General features: G+C 33.7%; 1 protein-coding gene across 1 annotated transcript; it reads left to right on the top strand.

The window, feature by feature from the left end:
* Nucleotides 1–9,603: 9,603 nt before the first annotated feature.
* On the top strand, nucleotides 9,604–13,079 carry LOC131078785 (uncharacterized). The gene is made up of 5 exons (XM_059210358.1): nucleotides 9,604–9,742; nucleotides 10,724–11,452; nucleotides 11,543–11,878; nucleotides 11,997–12,126; nucleotides 12,806–13,079. Exons 1-5 carry the CDS (start codon nucleotides 9,604–9,606, stop codon nucleotides 13,077–13,079), a joined length of 1,608 nt encoding a protein of 535 aa, XP_059066341.1.
* Nucleotides 13,080–25,056: the final 11,977 nt, after the last annotated feature.

Genomic DNA, 25,056 nt, shown 5'->3' with positions numbered 1-25,056 from the left:
AAGGGACGATGTCAGTAGGGTATGACCCGAGCGTTCGACCAAGTGGGGGAACAAAATAGGAGCATGCATAGGGTAATAATGCCTAACTGGACATGTTGGAGCTGGCGGTTCGTCATCGCGACGAGCTGAATGAGAAATTGGCCACGCGACAACATTCGATTGAATGAGACTGGCGATATTTTTGCCAACCAAAAAATTGCTGCCCTAATAAAACCATAGGGAAACTTGAAAAATTGAGATAGGCTTTTGTAGGGACCCCTCTCATGGCCTCGTAGGTTCAAATGGATCATTCGCAGGTGCCACGGATTCCGAGTTAGGGCCCGTCAAAGTTTGACAATTTTTAGCACTTAGGGCGCTCAAGGGACAACGCTGGTAGGGTATGACCCCGAGCGTTTGACCGAGTGGGGGGGGGGGGGGGGGAATAGGACCATGCATAGGGTAATAATGCCTAACTTGACATATCGGAGCTGACTGTTCGTCATCGCGACGAGTTGAACGAGAAATTGGCCACATGACAACATTCGATTGAATGAGACTGACGATTTTTTTCGCCAACCGAAAAATTGCTGCCCTAACAAAACCTCGAGCGTTCAACCGAGGTGGGGGGGAAAATAGGACCATACATAGGGTAATAATGAATTGTATCAAGTATTGTTCATTAAATGAATTTTATTGTATTGTTCATTAAATGAATTGTAATGAACAATATTGTTCATTAAATGAATTGTATTCTATTGTTCATTAAATGAATTATATTGTTCATTATACAAACAACACTTACGATGAAATGAAATGAATTGTATTGTTCATTAAATAACCATTGTTAATTATTGGAAGATTAAAGATTTCCATGATAACACCACGCACAGATGAGCAACAATTTATATGATCGAATATCAACTTTTGTATATATAAAAATGTTAAATGATTACAAATGTATGTCCATACACAAATATGACATAAACGCCAACTGAAACAAAATGTATGTCTAAATATGTGAATGTATGTCCATAAACAAAATATACATGCCAACTAGACATGTAAGCATCCCAAAACTATCTATAACATCCTAAGTTGTTGATGGATCATCAAAATCAATCCTCTTCACCGCACTACTCGGCTCTGAAGGATCCTGCACAAGAAAAACAAACCACGATTAATATTAGTTATATTATATAATTCACATTCAAAAAGTTAACATAAAAATGAACTATAATTGAACTATTCATGTTTACCTCATCTCCATGTTTTCTCTTCGGCTTTGCAGGACTCTTGATGTATGTCTTCAGTAGAGGAGGTATGTTTTCAATATTTTCATATACAACCTACATATGTTCAGAAACATGACATTGATACAAGTTAGCATATAATTGGCATTGATAATAACAAATTATATCTACTAAACACAAAATAAAATAAACACACATCTACTCGAGGCATCTCTTCTTCTTCTTCATCTCCAGGTATACTAGGTGTAGTCATCAAGGATGTGAAGCCAAGAATTCTCTGTACATATACACAACAAGTATATGAAACTATCAATCTATGTCTAGATGTGTATAATCACTACAAGTTATTTAAACTATTCATTCAATCATATTTGCATCCAATTACCTTTCCCTTGTCTCCATCTGCACTACCAGATCCTAAATCACACTGCCCCGTAATCGTGTTGCTTGTGCCCTACAAGAGTAAAATAAGATATACATGCAAGTTACTACATAATCTAATTAATACCAATATAAATGATGAACATGTATGTACAATAAAATACAAACGACTAGGTGCAATAATATATGTACCGTCAAGCTATCAAGGCCAAATGAAATGGCCGACAAGGTGCCCTCCTGAATCTGTCTCAACTCCTCCTCGATCATCAACTGTTAAATAGACCATGTAAATAAAAATTAGTACTTAATATTATCTAGATTATAAATATTCATTTAAAATATAACATGAACTGTGAAAATACAAATCTTACCACTACATCATCAATGTATGATGACGATGCCTCCTCGCCTCTAGCATGCGAGGACCAAGGATAACTTTAAGAAACCTCCCCTCAAAAAATTGTATAAAATCTTGACGAATATTTAATTTTTTCTAAAAATAATAATAATGTTTATTGATGAATCTTTCCTTTTTATAAAAAAAAATTAATTTTATTGGCGAATTTATTTATATCAATTTTTTTTGGTAGAAAATATTGGCGAATCTTGGAAAATAATCATTGTATGCATTAATTACTATTGCATTTCCTTTCATTTAAAAATAATCTTTTATAAAAAAAGGTAAAGGCATGAAGGTTGAAATCATTAATGAGTTTAAGGGTTAGAATATACTTTATTTGGTTTCTAACATTAACTTACAATAATCTAATAGCCCTCTTTATATTTTGTGAGATAAAATTTACAAACAATTTGTAATACTCATGGGGCCAAAAATTGCTTTTAGACCATTGGTTTTCATTGAAGTCAACAATTCAAAAGCAATTTCAAACCCCATGAGCATTACAACTAGTGGGTACATTTTACCTCATGGAATACAATGAAGGTCATTAGATTATATTTTAAATCAATGGTGGAAATAGAATATTGTTGATATAACCCTAAAGTAACTAATAATTATGATATATTATTGGTGAATTAATTTGAATTTCTACAACAAATTATAAAATATTGGCGAATCTTATCCAATCATGTATCAAATATTGAGGCGAATCTTTAAGTTACAAAAATTAATAAAATAAATTCTCTGGCGATTTAAATAACATTAAAATAAAAATTTGTAAAAATGTGGCGATTTGGGTCACCTTAAAAGTTGAAATTATTAGCCAAATTTGATTCCCAAATTTCAAAAAATAGCCAATTGGCGAATATTAGCCACTAAAGTTTTCACTGGCGAGGACTCCCCAGGGTATCCTCCAGTCCGTGTCATAACATCTGGTGCATCATGCATCTCATGCACCTCATAATCTGCACTGTCCGCAGGAGGATCAACGGGTTGTCCAACTGAACCCAAGCATACGTGCCCACACGTGACACAACTATGGGGCACATATGTGTGGAGCTAAGGATGACGTGTCAGTGCCACCGGATGCACCGCTACCATCAAAAGTAGGCTAAGTTAGTGACCCAGCCTGAGAAACCAAAAGGCTACTCAAAGAGTGAATAGTCGATATGGTCTGTGAAGCCACCTCACAAATGATATATGGATGTTGCACTGGAGGTGGGGGATCAACAAGAGGAGGGGGGACTTATGGGCCCTGGACTACTTTGATTGCCCTAGGTCTATTTTGGGGCATACCTAAACCCACACCCAGAAAGGTTGGATGTCAAAGTAGTTCACATGTTTGCGTAAAACAAACTCAACATACAATTTTTTTATGAAATAGAAGGGGACATCAAGATTGTTGTTGGGTGGTTTGTCGAAAACCATCCACCAACGATCCCAAAAGTTTTTCACAATACCATCATTTGTGCATCATTTAATAGAAAGTTTTGTTTTTTGGGGGTCTACGGGTTAACCAGTGCGGGGATTCACAAACAATGAGGTGATATCGACTTTCGATATCTCGAGATCCTTGATCTCCTTATAGGACAAGCCATCTGCATATTGTTCCCTTATAGAATCTTGCCACAAAAGGGCGGCATTGTGCTCCTCAGTCATGGTTTCCATACTCTTTATGATCAACGTGAGAGGATCAAACATTGGATTTAGACGAGGGATCCTACGATATACATCTGCAATCCCCCTCAATTCATTCAAATTTTGTGCAATCAAATCCTGAATTGAGGGGGGGTTTGGCAAAGGAGGGTTTGGTTGTTGCAGTTGTGGTTCATCAATGTTTTCATTGTAATCCCCCATTTTTAACCTAATTGAATGTAAATAATTGAATTTAGTTAACAAATTTAAACTTTGTATTTGATTTTAAAAAACCTAGTTTTCATGAAAAAACCATATTTTCAATGAAAAATCAAATAAACATTAACAAAAAATACAAAAATTGAATGAAAATGATTGAAAACAATAAAAATCTTACCTTTCAATCTATTTTTTAGCAATTTTTGGCCAAAACACTGGATATCGAATACAATCGGATATCGAATTTTTATAAAATCGCGCAGCCCGTGGGTTAAAAATGACTCACAGGCTGTCACAGTCGAAATATATTGTCTCAGTACACCTTGGCATGGTATATAATACATTATTACATTATGTCAGTACACCATGCCAAGGTGTACTAACACCCAGGCCAAGCAAAAAGTCAACACGGTCTCTTGCGTTTTTAGGCAAGTGGAGAAGGCTATTTTTTTCACATCACCACTTTTTGGCCCCCCATGATCTTGCACTAACCCTATTAATCGTAAATGCATGTATATAGTCATCTTATTAATGCAGTAATTTGGATCACGAAGAATGTAAATTTTAATAATGGAATGTATTCATTTGTTGACAATGCAATTAAAGTATGCTTGGAAAGCATTCGTTATCTTATAATGAAATTAAAGTATGTAATGAAATTAGATGCATGAATTATGTTTTATTGAAAGTTTGGGCGAATTTTATGGTTAAAATTTTAATGGATGAACTCATCATGTTATCTAAATTTTAACTCTAATGGATGAACTTCATTATGTTATCTATATTTTTAACTTAATGGATGAACTCATCATGTTATCTATATTTTAACTTTAATGGGTGAACTTCATCATGTTAGCTACATTTTCAACCATAATGGATGAACTCATCCTGTTATCTATAATTTTAATTTACCGAATGAATTATATCCTTGTTTAAAGTAATAACTGGTAATTAAGTAAATCGGCTCAATTGGGTTAAATAGCGTGGGTTGAGTTAAGTGTTGAATCAAGTAATCACGTTGGGAAACCCTTTAGGTGTTAGTTATGTCTTCCGTTGTGTTATCTAAACTTATGATAACTCATTGCATAATTATGTTTTGTTTTAAAACTCTAAAAAAAAAAATATTTGCACTCTATTCTTGAGTTTTAGCCTTATCCCTTCGGGGTTTCCTGGCGGGGCATTACATTTGGTATCAAAGCCCAGGTTGCAAACACTGGGATCTCTGGTGTCACTTGTTCCCTTAGTTGGTGTGAGGTGTATAGACCTTATGTTGTTTGCTCGTCTTCCTTTTGTATGTGTGTGATTGAGGCATAGGATCTTTAAGATCTTAAGGACTCATGTTCTATTCTTTTGCGTATTCTTTTGAGCAAACCTTAATTGTGTGTAACATGTGTGTTCACACCTTGTTTTCACCTTCTTGATGTTGGTGCTTTTGGGTGATTATATGTGCTTTGTTTGGTTATTGACATCTTGGTCTACGATTACTCTTATTCTGAAAGAGAGTCGTATGCACCTTCCTTATTGATTGTTGTACTCTTTAGACTAATCCATTGGGTTGGTCAGTGCTTGTCTTGAATCTGAAAGTACGAAATGTGTTTGTTTTAAGATTATGATCTAGCTTAGTGTTGTCCACTTGAAGGACTTGTATGGTAGATGTTGAAAGCTCATTTTGTAGCAAATTGAATGATTATCATCCTTCCTCTTTCTCTCTAGAAATTAAATGTTTGTTTACGTGTATTTATCTCTTATGTGAATTTTCTTATTGTTAGAGAAAGGTTGTGACTTCTTGAACCCTTGTGTGAACCTATGATGCTTTTGTGCTTCTAGATAATATAAAAGGGCTATGGGTTTAAAAATTCATTTTAATTATTGGGATAAAATTGTATGTTTACATTAAAGAATTCTCCATGTGTATTGTAGGAATAACATAATTAAATTCTATCTTAAGTAATGTGCATTAATGTGCGAATAGTTGTTATGAGAAATTGTCTGGTGTGTAAAAGATGTATAAAAGGGAACATGTTATAGTGGCTAAAAGTGTATTAATGTGTTCCACAAAAGATTGTTTTATGTGTTTCTTTATACCGACTCAATCGAGGACCTATTTTAACAATGCTACATTGAACTTGCTTTTGGATATATATAATTGACTTATTATGATTAGAAAGTGCAAATGAAAAGCTTGTTTGATGTGCATGCATTAATATGTATTATTAAGTGGATAGCTCCTCTCTTACCTTCTTATCGTACCTTGAATTTTCAATAAAAGGTTGCAGATTATGATATTTTTCGTATTAATTAAGAAGAGTGAGTGTTTGCAAGAGGTCTTGCATTATCGAAAAGATTGCCTGTCTTAATCTCTGTTGTTTGGAAAACTAGAACACCCTGTTGCAACCATAATAATTGTAAATGTCATGTTAGACCTATTGGCATTCTTCTAAACGACAGTGAAATGAAAACCGTACAATTAAGATGATAGACTTATAGAGAGAAATTTTATAATGTTGTGTGATCTTGTTAATTATGATGCCCACCTATAACTAGACATGTATGTTTTATATATTGATGCTACTTTGAGGTTCTTTTCTCAAGTATGATGGAATGGACATTATGTAACACCCTTCCTCGTGTATAGCTAATACAACCCTAAACACATTACATGCTTTTCTTCAATAAATGGTTAGATAGAATAAGGGATTATAAACGAAATGATTTTATGACAATATTCTTAGCATTACCTTGTGAACTTGATAAAGAAATGATAGAAAATAATATGGTTTATAATTGGGATCTAACTATGCTTGTGAATTTGCTGGTTCTGTGTAGGAAGTAATGAGAACAATGGGAGAAAGGCGAAACACCTAATTTCAAATTAACTTCCTTTATGATAAGTTACAAGTCTAACCAATATGTTTTACTTAGAAGGAAATGAGGTTTTGTTATTCAACATGTAGATATGTTTATGAGGTCTATTATTGTGGGTCCATAATGAGTGTTTTTGAGTTAATTACTATATTTTAATTACAAAAATAGACCCCTAGGGTCTATAATTTTGAGGTGGGGGCCTATTGGGCATGCAATAAAGGCTCTATGACTTGTTTTCACTCTCCAAAAGTCCTCATTAAGATGAGTGACGAATTTTGAGGATAGATAAGTTGAGGGTACCCACTCCACCCCCCATACCTCATTTATGAGGGAAGACTTTAGGGAATGGGGTGTCCTAATTGTTGTCCCCTATCAAATGAGTAAAAGACCTCATAAAGGAAGAGGATAGAAAGGTGACAAGTGTCACCTCCCCATCCAAGTCTTCCAAGTTAATCTCCCTTATATTGAGTTTGTGAAGAGGGAGTTGGGTGTTACCCACTTCTCCATTTTGGAGAACTCTTGTAGGATTTTGAGAAAGAAGATAGATAAGAGGGAAGGAAGGAGTTCGTCCTTGGTGAGATGGAGGTCAAAATGCATAGATTTAGAGAGATAAGTTCTCCATTTCCTATAATCCATTTTAGTTATTGTTACAAGTTTGAGATGTAGTTGCAAGATCTAATATGTAGTGTTTATATGAAGAAAAAGATTAGAATATTGTAAGAGTTTTAGTTGATGAGAGAGCAAGCCTTGTTTTTGTGTTTCCCCATTGTCATGCATGATTGTGAGATCTTTCAGAGTGTCCACTTAAAGAAAATTATTGTGTAACGAAAGAGAAAGCCTTTTGTCAGTTCTTTTCCATTGAAATATATTTAAAGATGAATTTATGTATATATTTTGAAAATGACAATTTGAGAGATACTTTATGATATTCTGGGTGAGAAATTTGTTAATTAATATAAAAGAAAGTTCTATAAGTATACCTTTCTCGTTGTTAATCCTCATTCAAGATCATATGATTAGTTTGAATAAATAATCTCAAGAGTGTCATTGTTTGATTAAGAGAGAAAGCCCTTTTGTTTGTCCATTTGAATTGTTATATTCATCTGAGAATCAAGTGATTGCCCTGAAATAGAGTTTCATTCTGTATTTAATGAGAAAGTGTTCAGTAATAGGCATACTTTGATTGAAACTTCATTTTGAGTTTCATTTCTATAAGAAAAGGGAAAAAGAATGGCTAGCTAATAAATGTTAGTTTTTGCGTTTCATTTATACTGAAAGAAAAAAATACTTGTAGATATATTATTTATCATAAGAAAAATAAGTATATATACATGTAATGTTTGTAGTAAGATTAAATGTTACGTAACATTCTTTGGATATGCATCTCTCCCAACATTGGTATCTTATATTGTCACAAATAGAAAGCAAATGATATACCATGCTTGCTGAATGTAGTTTGCTCCTTGGACATAAAGTCTATAGCATTATAAATTCATGAAGCTATACAGATTTAAGAAGCAGTTATACGTTCAAATTTTTCACACCCTTGTTTGTAATTAAAGAATAGTTAATTAAAGTCTTGCAAAATATACCTATCAATAATCATGCCATCCGTTCTTGATCGTTGTAACAAGCTTGAGTCTGTAATCATTTGGGGAATTATTAGTCTCATATTCAAACTTGCACACTAAAAATATAATTATCTAAATCAGTATTTGATCTCATCTCAATACAGCAGATGAGACTATTAGTCATTTTGTGAGAATTCATAATGAATGCAATTTTGTAATTAGTATGTTCTTATGTCCACTTCGTACAGATCTTCGTGTTAGTTCCACTTAAAATCAAGACTTAACAGTGCAAAAGTTTAAAGCTAGCCAGACATGGACTCATAGAAATTGAATAGACTCTAAATCTGTTAAAACTTAAATTATATATATTTTATTTCGCAAAATAATGTCATAAGCATAAACTGAACTTTTTATTCTAAAAGAACTTTGACGCAACTACCTAAATAATGCCACAAATCTTAATTATTCTCCTGGAGTCAGTCTCTTGTACACCCTCAATAATGTGAGCATACAAAAAAAAGAAAAGCAGACTCTTGGTTCAGTCACAGGCCCAGCCAATTTTCAGGCAAGCACATTGGTCTTGGCTCCTCTATGGAGGTGTAAAGAATCAGCGAATCCCACTGCTAAGATTGGGCTTTCAAATCCTTAGGAACCTAAGTAATACATCATAACTAAAGAAAATAGGATCGGCCAATAGACTTGTGAAGGGTGGATAGAATCTTGAACAACATATGCTCTAAGAGTAACAAGGAAGTAGAAATAAAATCATAACCAAGCTTGGTCGGTGCATATCATCTCATAAATTCTGCACAGTGTGATGATAAGGTTTGATACTTTGAAATCACACAAGAATTCATATTGGGTAGATAGATGACTTAGTTGTGCCCTATCATGGTCATTTCTCTGTCATATTATTAAGTATGTAACATAAGGATGTACATTGCAGCAGTCATTATGGTCGCACATAGTAGATTAGGGGAAGAGCACCAGTAGTTGAGCATGTACCAATTGTTGTGAGGGTTGTTGATACCTTTTGTTCCAAAAATTGAACAAATAAAACCTATTGTGTGAAACAAAAAATATCAATTTTTGTTAGGAAATGTACCAACCAAAGAAGCAACGATTGTCAAACCCGATTATACCCGATTAATCGGGGATCGGCAAAAGTGGCGATTAATTCTTGAAAATTGGCATAAAATCTAGAGCCCGACGAAAAACCCTAACTTCGCCAAAAAGGGTCGCGAAAGGAAAAAAAATTGCTTTATATCTGTGCGCGACGTGGAAGGGTTTGCATATTGCGGCAATGGGACAATTCACGGCAGGTGACTGCGGGATTGACTGCGAGATTAGAGAGAATTCACGGCAGGTGACTGCGGGATTGACTGCGAGATTAGAGAGAATTCGCGCAGTGGGAGAATTCACGCCATTTGCATATCGCGACAGTGGGAGAACTCACCACAGTGGGAGAATTCATTTTCTTTAGTCTTCTCCATTTCTCCATTTCTTTGCAATTTTTTAAATCTTGTTTTTCATCAAGTCAAAAAAATTTTGTTTGTGAATATCGTTTTTTTCTTTGCAATTTTTATGACTATTAATAAATATTTGTTTACGATATTAAACGATATTTATTAACAGTCATAAAATTACAGTTAAAATTTTATAAACATATTAACGGTAAATATTTAATAAGCATAATAATTAGTAAATATTAATTTAGTAATAATAATTTAGTAAATATTAGTAAATATTAATTTTCATTAACAATAATAACAGTCATATTAAATATTAACAGTAATATTAAATATTTTTTTCATTAAATATTTTGTATTACTGTTAAAACTTAATATTACTGTAATTATTAAATATTCTGTATTACTGTTAAATTACTGTTTAACTGTTTAATTATTAGATTACATAATTAAACTATTTAAAACTTAGTAATTTTAGAAATTATTGTTTAACTATCTAGTAATACAGAATATTTAGTAATTAAATAGTAATACAAAATAATTACTATTTAACTATTTAAAACTTAGTAATTTTAGATTTTTTTTAATTAAACAATTAAATATTTACTAATTTCTATTTAGTATTTACTGTTAAATATGTAATCTGATTGTTTTACTGTTAAATATGTAATCTGATTGTTTTACTGTTAATTATTAGTAAAATTTGTATTTAATAGTAATTAACTGTAATTAGAATTTACATTTTCATTTATAGTAATATTAAATTCATTTTTTGTTAAATATTCTTAGCTTTTAATATATGAAAATGTCATTTTCATTTAATATATACAGTCTATCATAGATTCATAATGCCATTTTCTCTAAAGTTATTAACATTTAATATACAAAAAAATGAAAATTTTAATATAAATGTCCAGTTTTCATGATAACGCTAATATACACAAACCCAAAAAGACTTTGCATGGACACATTGCACAACAATTCCTGGTAGCACGAAGGTCAAGTGCAATTGGTGTGAAGATGATATCAGTGGTGGAATTTATCGTTTCAAATGGCATTTCTCAAAAGAACGAAATAACACCGAAATATGCAAAAAATGCCCTGTAGATGTCTCGTATCAAGAAAAACAATCTCTTGAAGGGATTGCTGAGAATAAGGCCAAAAAGGCAAGAATTGGGGTTGAACTAGGTTCTACTTCTACAAATCCTAGGATGCACGATTTGGGTGAGGATGGTGAAGATGGGAGTTTCGGGGAATCTGGGTCGACACATAATTCTATAGCACGTGGACCAAACACAGGTGGAGGAAACACAAATGCTTTCTTCCAACCTCGTACCACACCGGGATCACAAACCACTTTGGAGAGTACAGGATGGAGGAAAACTGTAACTGAACAAGCAAAGAAGGCAATTGCTAATTATTGGTACTCCTCTCACATGACATTCCATGCTTCCAGAAATCCATATTGGCAACCCATGGTAGATGCTATTGCAGTTGTAGGTCCTGGGTTTCAAGCCCCATCTTATGAATCATTGAGGGTTGGTATGTTGAAAGATGCAGTAGAGGATGTTCAAGATGTTGTTAAACAACATCGATTGCAGTGGGCTAGAACTAATTGCAGCATCATGTCGGATGGTTGGACAGATAGAAGGAACCAAACTCTCATTAACTTCTTTGTCTCTTGTGAGATTGACACTGTTTTTTTTAAATATGTGGATGCATCTAATATGATGAAATCTACAAATGCATTGTTTGAGATGTATGGCGTGGTAGTTACAGATGTAGGGCCACAAAATGTGGTTCAATTTATCACAGACAATGTTGTTGCTTGTGTTGCTGCAGGGAGACTTCTGACAGATAAATATCCTTCCATATTTTTTACACCATGTGCAACACATTGCCTTGATCTAACCCTAGAGGACATTGAAAAAATTGAATGGGTTAAGGCAACATTTCAGAAAGCTCACAAGGTTATCAAATTTGTTTATAATCACACAAGGGTTTTGGCTATAGTGTGCTCTTTCACAAGAGGCAAGGAGCTAGTTCGACCAAGAGTGACAAGATTTGTAACATATTTCCTTGCATTACAAACATTATGTGAACAAAAAGGTAATTTGAGGCGAATGCTTGTTTCAGCTAAGTGGATGGAGTTTGGTTTCACAACTCAAGCAAATGGCATAGCAGTGGCAGAGTATATGTATCCTACCACATTTTGAACAAATTGTAGAATTTTTAGAGCCTTTAGTAAAAGTCTTGAGACTAGTGGATGGGGATAAACCCCCCATGGGATATGTGTATGAGGCCATGGATAGGGCCAAGGAGGTGATAAGGAGTAAGCTAGAAAATAACAGGGATAGGTATATGCCGTTGTGGGACATAATTGATAGGAGATGGGATTGACAAATGCACACTCTTTTCCATGTTGCGAGATACTTGCTCAATCCTTTGTTATTCTATAAGACTGACTTCCTGGAAATTGATGCTGAGATCAAACAAGGCTTCTTCAAGTGCATGGAAAAAATGTTTCCTGACTTGGAAAAATTTGATGCGGCTACGATAGAGTTGGAAATGTACAAGCATGCTAAGGGCTTTCTCTCTTCTAGGGCTGCTATACAAAGCAGAAAGACCATTCAACCAAGTAGACTCTATAAACTTTTGACAATCTCTTTATTTTGCCAACCATTAAGTTTGTTAAGATTATAAGATATTCTTAGTCTTACAATATCATCTCCATATAATGTGTTTTTCAGCTGCATGGTGGGCTTCTTTTGGAGATGAAATACCAAATTTAAGGTGGATGGCGGTGTGTATTTTGAGCCAACCATGTAGTTCATCAGCTTGTGAGCATAATTGGAGTATGTTTGAACACATACATTCCAAGAAACACAACCACCTATCACAACAACGACTGAATGACTTGGTATTTGTTCATCACAACCTCCGCTTGAAGATAAGGAAAGCTCAAGGTGAGAATATTAATATATAGTTGCAGTTTTTTGAATTGTATTCACTATTCATTGGTTTTTCATTTGTAAGGAAAACACTAATTTCTACATGGGCAAAATCAGGAACTATTGAGGAATGCTTGCCAATTGACCTCGATGAGATATATCCAGAGTGCAAGTTGATTGCTGCTGATGATGTTGATGATGATGATGATGTTGACGATGATTATGTTGTTGTTGATCATCCGCTTGAGTTTGAAGATTTTGATATCATGAGGCAAGCCAACTTTCGTCCTGAATGGGTTGAACGAATTAGGACAGGCTCTTACCCAGGAGCTTCATCATCAGGGCCTCCTGCCCTCTAGCATGTCATTGCCTACATTTGAGATTTTGGAATTTTGTACTTAGTTTACAGGTTGACTTTGTTCAAAGTCACAAACTATATTGTAATTTATATTTTGACATCTATCAGCATCTAGATATTATTTATGGTGTAGTATATTTTGTGCAACGTAATCAGTGATATGAATATAAACAACGAAAGTCTATTTCCTGCAATTCATGTGTTCAAGTGTCTATTTTATTTGCCTACAATATCTCTATGCTATGGAAATGCCCTAAAATATATAAAAAACAGTTTTTGATTGTTTTTCTGTAATTTTTAACGTTTTTTTTCTATATCTGATTTTTTGAAAAAATCTTATACTTTTGTTTTGTCGATTAATTCCCCAAACGATTATTTCTTCCTTGGTACCAACAGTTGTTAGGAAATGTACCAATAGTTGTTAAGAAATGTACTAATATTGTAAAAAGTAACCAATCAGGTGATGCCATATCAGCTGCACAACTATTGGGGTCTCTTTTGCACGCCTATTGGTCTCACTTTTTTTTTTTTGGACTGTTTTGGACACCTTGGCAAAAAGCATGCTGATGTGGCATCATATTTGATGACGTGGCCTTGAAACCTTAGATAAAAGCAGGGGACTTGCCAAGTAAGCTGCTGTAAAAAAAATAGAGTGATTTGAAATTTCCCCTAAATAACCCGCTCAGAAGATAAAGAGGAACAAGGGCATTTGGTCAAATGGACATGGGAAAGTAAATTAATCCTGCTAAAGAGTACTGAAGGAAATGGCGAATTTGATATGCTCTTTATTGAGTTAACCATCTATCTACGTGACAGTACAATTTCCATCCCCAACTAGTGAGTTGAAAACCATTCTTCTCTCATAAATTGTCCAGGAATGGTACGTACCTAAATGAAGTTACAACCATGATCATAATCACTTTCCCCTGGATTTGCATAGTACTTGGATTCCAAATTCGTAGTCAACGTGGAGTTAGGATGGGGGTGTGACCAAGCACTCTATGTGCATATTTAATACTGTGATAGGAGCCATTTCATGTTGGCGAGCCTAATAAATGGGCTTGTCTTCAAAATTCTCAACCACTAGATAAGACATCAACTTCTCTGGTCTTGAGTACATTCATGACCAGGCCAAATCTCCATTTCAAATCGAGCTGACCTGCATATCCTGCAACAAGAAAGAAGAGTAAAATAACATGCAAAATACGATGGTAAAACAATAAAAACAAAGACATTAGTATATGTCTCTCTTTTACATTTAAACATATTAGAAGTGATTAAACTTATTAGATAAATCTAAGTTCCAATATAGATGTTTCTAATTTTTTTATAAAAATTCAAAGTTCAAACTCTTATTCCTTTTGTGATTTAAAATAGATATTAAGTGATTAAAAAGCAATATATCAATAAAAAAAAAATTCATAAAAGTGTTGAATGTTTCTAATTTTCTTTTTAACTTAGATGTTTCTAAGTTTATACTCTTCATATCTTATACATGTAGTGATGATGTTTCTAAATTGGAAATTTAAGAATTCAAAATTTGATATCTTATTTAGAAATATAGAAAAATATAAATAGATGCTATTTTTTCAATCATTATTTTAAAATAAGGAAATAAATCATATATATATATATATATATATATATATATATATATATATATATATATATATATATATATTTGGATATTTCTTTTGGGGAATAAATGAACTTAGTTATTCATTATTAAAAAAATAAAAATAAAATATAATAATAATTATAGACTATGTAATTAAGGATTATAAGAAATTATTTATATATTGAGAGAGCTAAGTGTGCTAGTTGGATTATTTCTATTGTGTAGATGGGTAGCAAACTAAGTTCTTGGGTGAGCGTCATTACTAATGTTAATATAATTAAAGTATTAATATTAATGTCAATAATGATATCAATGAGAATGTCGATTTGATAGAGGGTTATTTTTATTAAATAACATAGATAAAAAGATTCCTTGTATCAAAATTAAGGGAATGTTATTATGGGTTTAGAACAATAATGTTAATGGAATGCTAGTAATTTTCTTTAGTAATAATGAGACTATCTTACGTGAAAATAATATTGAGAATCCTCTACTGCCAACTTCAATTGAATTATGAACACTAGAATTACAACATTAAACATTAAAACATAATATTTAAAAGAAAGAATTGTAATACCTTTTTTTACGAGTAATGCTAAAGTGATGCAAGAGGTAATAATGTTACTGTTGAAGTGCAACACTAGCAAAGGCTAGATTGCAAATGTCAAACACAACCTACTACTTGAATCGATGAGACTACCATGTATAGATACACACCCTTGATCATTACTTACACATAGATATCATGTTGCGATATGATATGACCTTTTTATACAATGCCTTGCGATGTCAGTTTTATGTTTTCATCTCTGTGTTAAACAAGTGATTAGTTAATCATATAAAATAAATTATTAGTGTATACCCAATAAAGTAAATCAAGCATGACAATTTATATTATGAAAAGAAAAATAAATAGTTAGGTTTTCTTAGGAAAAAAATTATGGGCATGACACATTAATTTTTATGGTTACATCTTAATTATGATTTTGTTGCTCATGTAGAATAGTCTTATGTTAATAATCTTTATGCTTAATGCAAAATTAGAAATACAATTTGGTTTAGTTGATATTCAGTATCAACCTAGTATTAGCAAAGACTTAAAAGAGTAAAGTATGGTTATTTTGCCTATAGTGGATGGAGATGCTTTGTTTATATGATGACTAAAAATCTCATGCTCCTTTGGATAGGATGTTATGATGTACTAATGATTTTGACAAGTGTGATCCTATCTTAGACTTGAGAGAAGTGAGTGGCTGGAATCAACCTCATGGCGAGAAGGTGAGTACTTTTCTTATTTACCTTGCTCTATTATTTTGGATAGAAGACTAAGAGTAGAAATCAAGTATTATTGTTAATTTATGAAAATATGTGTTGGAATTGACCTTTTATCTTTCTTTAAAACTCTGTTTAAAATGGTTATGGTTAATTAAAAGGAAGAGACTTCTATATTTTATACTGGCCAAATAATACCATTGTCCTGATCCACATTATAGATGTTAATGCAATAAATATCTATGTAATAACTTTTCTAGAGTTGGGAAGTCTAATGCCTTTACAATGATTACTATTAAAACAATTCAGATTAGTAACTATGTTAATATCATTAACGGGAAGGATAATAATAATGGAAATATAGAATGTGAGATGCCCGCTCAGTGATGGAAATTTACAATATTGTGATTAAGCAAGTGTGGAAACTAAACTAATGATTATAGTCCCAAGGCTTAGTTACCTTTACATGACTAGTAATTATTTAAGAAACAGAAAAGTATTATATGGCATTCCCATCCATTTTAACTAAGGTTATGATTTAAATAAGTATATCACTTTTCTATATGAAGGTTAGTTGGTTGCCTTGTGAGTCATCATAAAAAAATATAATTCCAAATACTAATGAGGTAATAAGCACTCATATCACCTCACTATAACAAAATTTATATTTAACAATAAGGTTTAGGAGTGGTCTAAGAAGTGTTCATCCCATAAGAATGTAAATCCAAAGTATATTTAGATAAGATATAAATGAACCGATATTGCTGCAATAATAGTACGGTTGGATATTTAAAGTTACATGAGAATGCAAGTACATGATAATTATGATGGTTTTATTCATGTTATGTTGAGCATTCTTCACCCTATTACTTTATTAACAAATGGAATGACATTGTTAAATTTAAACTTATGATATAGACAAAATTAGAATGGTTTCAATTATTGAATAGTTCTATACCTTAATTAGTTTAAAGTTATTTTACATAAGTTATAAGGATTACCATTAGATTTTATATTGGATAATGGATTGACCATTGAGGAGATTGTGGGAGACAATAGATCTTATTAAAAAGAAAAGAAATGGCAAACTTGAAGCTAAGAGTTAGCAAATTAAAAATAATTATCGGTAGTGAATTTTACCCAATATGTGAATGGTGTGTTATCAATATGAATTCATAGTTAACTTTGTAGTAATGTATTTGCTATTTAAGGTGAGATGGATATAGGAGAGAGAATAATATAGTGGTAGCTAAGATCATCTTAAATTCATCAATCCTGTTGAATAACTAAACATCTAAGATAATAGCCTTGGAAACTAGAGATTTGACCAACATTTGTGTCAGCACCATGTCATGCATTATGTCTTAGATATTATAAATAAAATACAAAATATTTAATAGTTTTATTTTCATAACTGGTTACCGTTATTATTTCTTATATCTCTTATTAATAAACATTCGTTATGAAAGAAAGTTACCATTAATCTTCATAAATCTCTCTTATTGTCACCAACTTCAAATAGAAAGTAAATATAAATAAAAAGATGATTTTAAACAATATTCATTTCAATATACATATATTACTCATTCCCCAAACGATATATATTGAATAACATCTTCATACTTATAAAAATTCATTACAATAAGAATAAATGAACTCCATAATACATGTATAAGAGTGAGAGTGATTAATGGGTGAAATTACATTATCTAAGTAAGTGGGATAAGCGATCTGTATACTCCCTGAGTGTCATGTCAATTTCTCCTACTTGGGGGTAAGACTACACGATATCTAGAAGTTGCATTAAATGATGAATGACTTCGTAAATCTATATAAAATTGTTCAAATAAATACTAGGGGAAAGGACCCAGTAGTTGAGCATGTACCAATTGTTGTGAGGGTTGTTGATACCTTTTGTTCCAAAAATTGAACAAATAAAACCTATTGTTTGAAACAAAAAATTTCAACTTTTGTTAGGAAATGTACCAACAGTTGTTAGGAAATGTACCAATAGTTGTTAAGAAATGTACTAATATTGTAAAAAGTAACCAATCAGGTGATGCCATGTCAGCTGCACAACTATTGGGGTCTCTTTTGCATGCCTATTGGTCTCACTTTTTTTTGGGGCTGTTTTGGACACCTTGGCAAAAAACATGCTGATGTGGCATCATATTTGATGACATGGCCCTGAAACCTTAGTTATTAGCAGGGGACTTGCTAAGTAAGCTGCTGTAAAAAAATCGGAGTGATTTGAAATTTCCAAGTAGGATTTTGAGAAGCGCGAAGTTAGGGTGCACGACTACTCGATCCTTTCCCCTAGATATTCGTTGGAGAAATAAGACGGAAGAGAGTTTTAGGCACCAATTGCCATTATTATTCCATCGACCATGAGTCTTAGTCAAGACAGAAGCCATTATATTCATGTGAATGCAACGCCCATCCATTCTGGAAAATAAATAAAACCTGCAAGAGACGTAAGGACGACGACAGGGGCAACTCTTCCATTGAAAGCGATGGCAGAAGCTTGAAATGGAGGACATTAACACATTGACTGGGAGACAATGCTTTAATGAGAGGGATGGCCTGAGTGATGGGGCTTTTACGCTAGCCAAAAGCATTTGCTTGAAAGTTTCAAAAAGAGGGTATGCAAAAATACTCATACTGGACGTATCTTGCAATGGTCAACTACATTGTTTTTGGCTAGAAAGCTCGAGAGCTTTCAGAGGACCCATTTTTGGGGATAGCCGGTGCTCATGCTAGTGGGGAGGTGAGGGAAGCTGTGTGAAAGCTTCTAAAAGTGTCTGCAAAAAGAAAGCCCACCTTCTTCCCATCCTGGAAGGAGAAATGTTGTTGTTATGTGCCAATTGTATTTGCTTGAAAGTTAGGGGATCCTTCTCAGCGAATCTGTCAGATCAATTCCCGAAAACATTGCCACTCCCTAAGCCCACGTTAAAATAGATCAGATTGCCGCGGCAACTTTTTAAAAAAAACATATACCCAACTGGCACAGGTGGTGAGGGCACAGGCGAAGGTTGAGGAATTTGGCTTTACCTGCGCCATTGCATTCTCTTGGAAGTTGCTAAAGCCCTTTCATCAGATCGGCCGGATTCTGCATATTTTGCAATTATTGCATTCCAAGAGATGGCGTCTCCCTGGGGCATTCTGTCAAACGCTTCAGGTACGTTGCCCATGGTTCCATTATTTTCCTGCAAGCATAACAGATCAATTATAATGTCTGGCAAATTTCTCTCCACTAATTTTGCTCTAATGCCGTCCATACCCTATTCAAATTGATTTCATTTTGGTATTTTTCTTTAACATCTTATTAAAATAGAACATTTGTAGGGGAAGAGATTTGTCGCCTCCAAGATGATGAATCTCAAAGGACAAACCGATTTGCCACTACCTCACTCGAATTGGCGCTAAGATGAACCACGGGATAACAAAACTAAAACTTTGTTGGAAGTGGAGACACTCTGAGAGGGGGGGGGGGGTGAATCAGAGTGTAATAATTTTAACAAGAACTCCTTCTAAACTTGGCAAGTTTGTTTAACAAAAACACAGATGAATGTAAGTTGAAAAACTAAACAAATGAGACTTAACATCTTGATATAACACTGTTAACGAAGCAAGGATTACACAATAAGAGCAAATGAAAAACTTGATTCATGTTTTTCAAAAAACAAAATGTTTTTGATTCTTTTACAAAAACATAAAACAGTTAAATGAGTATTGCAAAGATTACATCACATAAATTCGAACAAAACTGAGTATGAAATAAAAGGAGCAAAAATCATGTAGTATCAGAGCATAAACCAGTAAGACAAATTGAGACAAGACAGGGCACATAACACCATGATTTTCATGAGTGGAAAACCCTCCTGGAGTAGAAAAACCACTCGGTAAGATTCCTTATATTATTTCAAAGAGCACCAACTCAGTACACAAAATTTAGAAGCCACAAAGCCTCAAGGAGCACCAACCCCTCTTTCTTATCCAATAGAAACATTCCAACTCAAGCTACAGTCACTGGTAATTTTATGATTGCTTTTAGTTCTGCAGTCACAAAACCATCAGTGATTGGAGCGAGTATATTTTACCAATCTGTATAAATGATTCTTTCTAAATGATTTTTGCAACAATATTCTTCATGTCTTTGTAACACAGATAGAGAATAATAACATTCTTTTAAAGAAATTAAACACTATCAGAGAGAAAACTCAATCTCTGAATCAACAAAAATAATTTCAACCACTATAGCCTCATGTACTCTGCAACAAAATAGAGTAATACTCTAGAACCCTCGACTATCCAAAATCTCTGATAATCTTTTGTTATACACAGAGCACTTTGTTTTCTTTTTCAACAAACTCTTTGTTTTTTTTCCCTTATTCACACTCCTCTCATGTATTTCAACATGTTCTGTTTTTAAACTGTTCTCTTTCCCCAAAAAAAACGTCTTCAAGAATAACCCTCGTATAGGGTTACCAAACTCTTACTGGAATTTGCAAACTGAAAAAAATAACCGATTAACTGTGCAACGAAAAGAGAAGCTGAGAGATAATGTCATTGACTCTGTATTGATCTAAATAAACTAAAGATGCTTGAATTTCCAAATTTGAAAACCAAAAAATAAGGCTAAATCTGTTTCATTATTTCCATTTTTCATGACTGAAACCCCAGATTCGAAATACCTGAATCTTTTTAAACAGTTGAACAAGAATATTACCTGTAATACGCAACCTCATTGATAACTGAAAAGAAACTAACCAGAAATCCATTTAGCTCACTGTTAAGTCCACCCTTGCATCATTCTTCCCAACCAAACAAACTAACTCGAGCTTCTTTGCTACAGAGGCTGCATCTCTCATGGCGTCTAGGGTTAGAGACGGACTTCAAAAACTTGTTCAAAACAAATGAAACAAAGCGATGCTTTCAAAAACTTTTAATATGTCGGTCACATAAAGTATTCCAAGAATATGCTACTAGTCCGTAGACATATTAAACACAATATTAACCAAAGATACCATTCATTAAATGCCAAGTCAGCTTAATTCAATGTATCTGTGTCACCAGCCTGGCCCGAGAGAAAGACTTTTATAATAGAATATAACCACATGCTTAATGAACACAATTCCTCCCTTTTTATTTTCTTGTCATCGAGGACAAAAATATCAAAGAGCAACAAACTCCCCCTTTGTCCTTGATGGCAAAAAAATTAAAAAGAAAAAAAACTTAAACCATCATTGCCATGAAATATGTTGTCAACTGAAGGGACCAAAAACAATGTAAAGAATGTCACTGTCAATAAATACAACATATACAATCAACACTGAAACTTGTCATATGCACACCTGTAAGAAATACAAGATCCTCTAAACCTGTAATATGCAATTCTGTAAAAAGAATGAATACTGTCAGAATAATGAACTCCCAATCTGATCTGTATCAAACAAGAATACCAAACTGTAATACCAGTCACTCCCATTCTGATCTGTATCAAACAAGAATACCAAACTATAATACCAAAATAAAATGCCAATGCCACTGTAATATCAAAATGAAATGCCACTTGCCACTGTAGTATCAAAAATGAAATGCCAATGCCTGAAATGCCAATGCCAATGCCTGAAATGCCAATGCCTGAATGTAATATAATGTCACTTTCTCCCCCTTTTTTTTTCTTTTTCATTTTAAACACAAGGACAAAAAGAAAGTAAATCAACAGAGCAACACTCCCCCTCAAATCATGCATTAGGTGAAGACAAGAGCCGATTGAGAAAGCACTCCCATTCTATCCCTTAACCGTTCAAAGACTTCTTTAGACAAAGCTTTTGTAAAAATATCCGCTACTTGTGCCTGGGAAGGTACATATAAAACTTGAAATTCATTAGCCAACACTAGTTCTCGGAGAAACAGTAATTTAATAGCAACATGTTTAGTGCGAGAGTGCATCACAGGATTCTTTGAAAGACTGATGGCACTAGTATTATCACAGAAGATGGAGATGGGCTTGTCAACTATAATACCCATATCAGCAAGTTGATGAGACATCCAGATTAATTGCGTACAACAAGTTGTTGCTGCAATATATTCAGATTCTGCAGTTGATAAAGTGACACATTCTTGCTTTTTGCTGTGCCAGGCAACAAGGCGATCTCCTAAGAAGAAAGCTGCACCACTGGTGCTTTTTCTATCATCTATACAGCCAGCCCAGTCAGCATCCGTAAAACCAACAAGAGTAAAATCATTATTTCGTGAATACCACAAGCCAAAGTCTAAAGTACCTTGAATATACTTGAATATCCTTTTTATAGCAATCAAATGAGATTGTTTGGGGGCAGACTGAAAACGTGAAACCAAACAAACTGCATGCATCAAATCAGGCCTAGATGTAGTCAAATACAGTAGGCTGCCAACCATTGATCTATACTCAGATTGATTTACCTCAGGTGAGTCATCTGACTTGGTCAATTTACAACCAGTCTCCATTGGAGTACTAATAGGTTTGCAATCTGTCATATTGAACTTTTTAAGCATCTCTTTCGCATATTTGGTTTGTGAGAGAAAAATGCCTTGTTCAAGCTGCATTACTTGAAGCCCAAGAAAGAAGGTTAATTCACCCAACATGGACATTTCAAATTCAGATTCCATGAGTTTTGAAAACTTTTTGGATACGGCATCATTATGACAGCCAAATATAATATCATCCACATAAACTTCAACAACTAAAGTATCATTACCTTCAACTTTGACATACAGGTTACTGTCAACACCACCTCTAGTATATCCGTTTGTTGTAAGATGGGCATCTAACCTGGAGTACCAAGCTCTTGGAGCTTGTTTAAGGCCATAAAGAGCCTTTTTCAACTTGTATACATAATCAGGTTTATCTGCAGAGACAAACCCTTCTGGTTGTTCCATATATACCTCTTCATCAAGATAACCATTAAGGAATGCTGTTTTAACATCCATTTGATACACTTTAAAGTTTTTATAACATGAGTATGCCAGAAATATTCGTATTGACTCTAGCCTAGCAACAGGTGCAAATGTTTCACCAAAATCTACACCTTCTTGCTGTGCATAGCCTTTACACACAAAGCGTGCTTTATTCCTAACAACTTTACCAGATTCATCAAGTTTATTTCTAAAAATCCATTTACCCCCTATAACATTTTTATCATCTGGTCTAGGCACAAGTTCCCAGGTTTTATTCTTTTCTATTTGACTGATTTCATCTTGCATAGCATGCAGCCAACAATCATCAACAAGAGCTTCAGAAACAGACTTAGGTTCAAAATCAGTTACCAGACAGTAATGCTCAGCCATTTGAGCTTGTTCACCAGTTTTTGCTCTTCTCCTAGTCAAGATTCCAGCATCCATTTCACCAATAATCTGACTTTGAGGATGTCTTTTAGTAATGATTCTAGAGGGTGTATGTAAAAGAATTTCAGTTTTAGGACTTGGTGGAGGACTCTTTTCATTTGTAATTTCTGTTTCAGCGGATTTAGGAACTTGTTCCAGTCTTATTGAAATATCCTCTTCAACATCCTGCATACCATCACTTAGAAGAAATTGCTCATCGAATCTTACATTAATAGTTTCAACAATCTTGTTCAATCTATTATTGAAACATCTATAAGCTTTGCTATGAGTAGAGTATCCAAGAAAGATACCCTCATCAGTCTTAGCATCAAAACTACCTAGATTTTCTTCATCTCTTTTTATATAACATTTGCAACCAAAAATTTTGAAGTATTTTATTGATACAGCTTTACCATACCAAAGTTCATAAGGAGTAAAAGTGGATTTTACCCTGATTTGCACACGATTCAAAATGTAAACTGCTGTGTGAACAACTTCTTTCCAATATTTGTCAGGCAGATTTTCTTCATTCAGCATTGTGCGAGCCATCTCTTTGACTGTTCTATTTTTTCTTTCAACCACCCCGTTCTGTTGAGGTGTTCGGGTAGCAGCATATTGTCTTTTAATGTCATGTTTCTCACAATAATCTATAAACTCTTGTGATGTAAACTCACCACCTTTGTCTGATCTTAAACATTTGAGCTTTAAATCAGTTTCACGTTCAACCATTTTCCTGAAAATTTTAAATCTGACAAATGCTTCGGATTTATGTTTGAGAAAAGTAACCCATATCATTCTTGTATAATCATCCACAAAAAGCATGAAGTATTTTTCACCGTTGATGGATTGTGTCCTGGTTGGACCACATAAATCTGTGTGAACAAGTTGTAACGGTCTAATAGAAGAGTGTTCTTTAGATTTAAAAGTTGTTTTTGTTTGTTTACCTTTAAGACACTCTTTGCACACAGAGTTTTCTGGTTTACTCAAGATGGGTAAGCCTCTAACATTCTGATTCTTGCTGATTCGAACCAGATTATCAAAGTTCACATGTCCCAAACGTTTGTGCCACAACCAATTTTCCTCAACTTGACCCATAAGACACATGCCTTCGTTGATTTCATAGTTTGTGGAGTCAAGCAGGTTGTAAACATTGCCAATTGTTCTCAAACCAGCAGCTACAATTTTACCAGACTTAGTTTTTATAGTACAACTATGAGAAGTGAAGGACACATTATAACCACTATCACAAATCTGACTAACACTTAGTAGGTTGTGTTTCAATCCTTCAACAAAATACACATCATGTATTGGAGTATCATCATTCAGTAATAATGTACCCTTACCTCTGACGAAAGCTCCTGAATTATCACCAAATCTTACAAAACCTCCATCAAAGTCTTCAAAATGAATAAATCTATTTTTGTCTCCTATCATATGGTGTGAACAGCCACTGTCCAACACCCACAGTGACTTCTTACTTGAAAAGAATGCAGATTGCACTATCATAGACTGTTCAATACTAGGGACAAACTTTGGTTTCCATACCTTACGAATATTTGCCTTTGATTTGCATTGAGAAGAAGTATGTCCAAAGGTGTTACACTTAATGCACTTCACAGTGTTTGGAAAGCCATAGGTTTGATTGTATCCAATCATAGAAGTTCTATGTTGTAAAAATCTGCAAGTGTTAACCTTATGGCCAAACTTGTTGCAGTAAAAA

Source organism: Cryptomeria japonica, chromosome 8 (genome assembly GCF_030272615.1).
Source record: "Cryptomeria japonica chromosome 8, Sugi_1.0, whole genome shotgun sequence".
In the NCBI taxonomy this organism is placed as follows: domain Eukaryota; kingdom Viridiplantae; phylum Streptophyta; class Pinopsida; order Cupressales; family Cupressaceae; genus Cryptomeria; species Cryptomeria japonica.
Note: the sequence above shows the minus strand (reverse complement) of the source record. Positions and strands in the feature narration are given on the sequence as shown.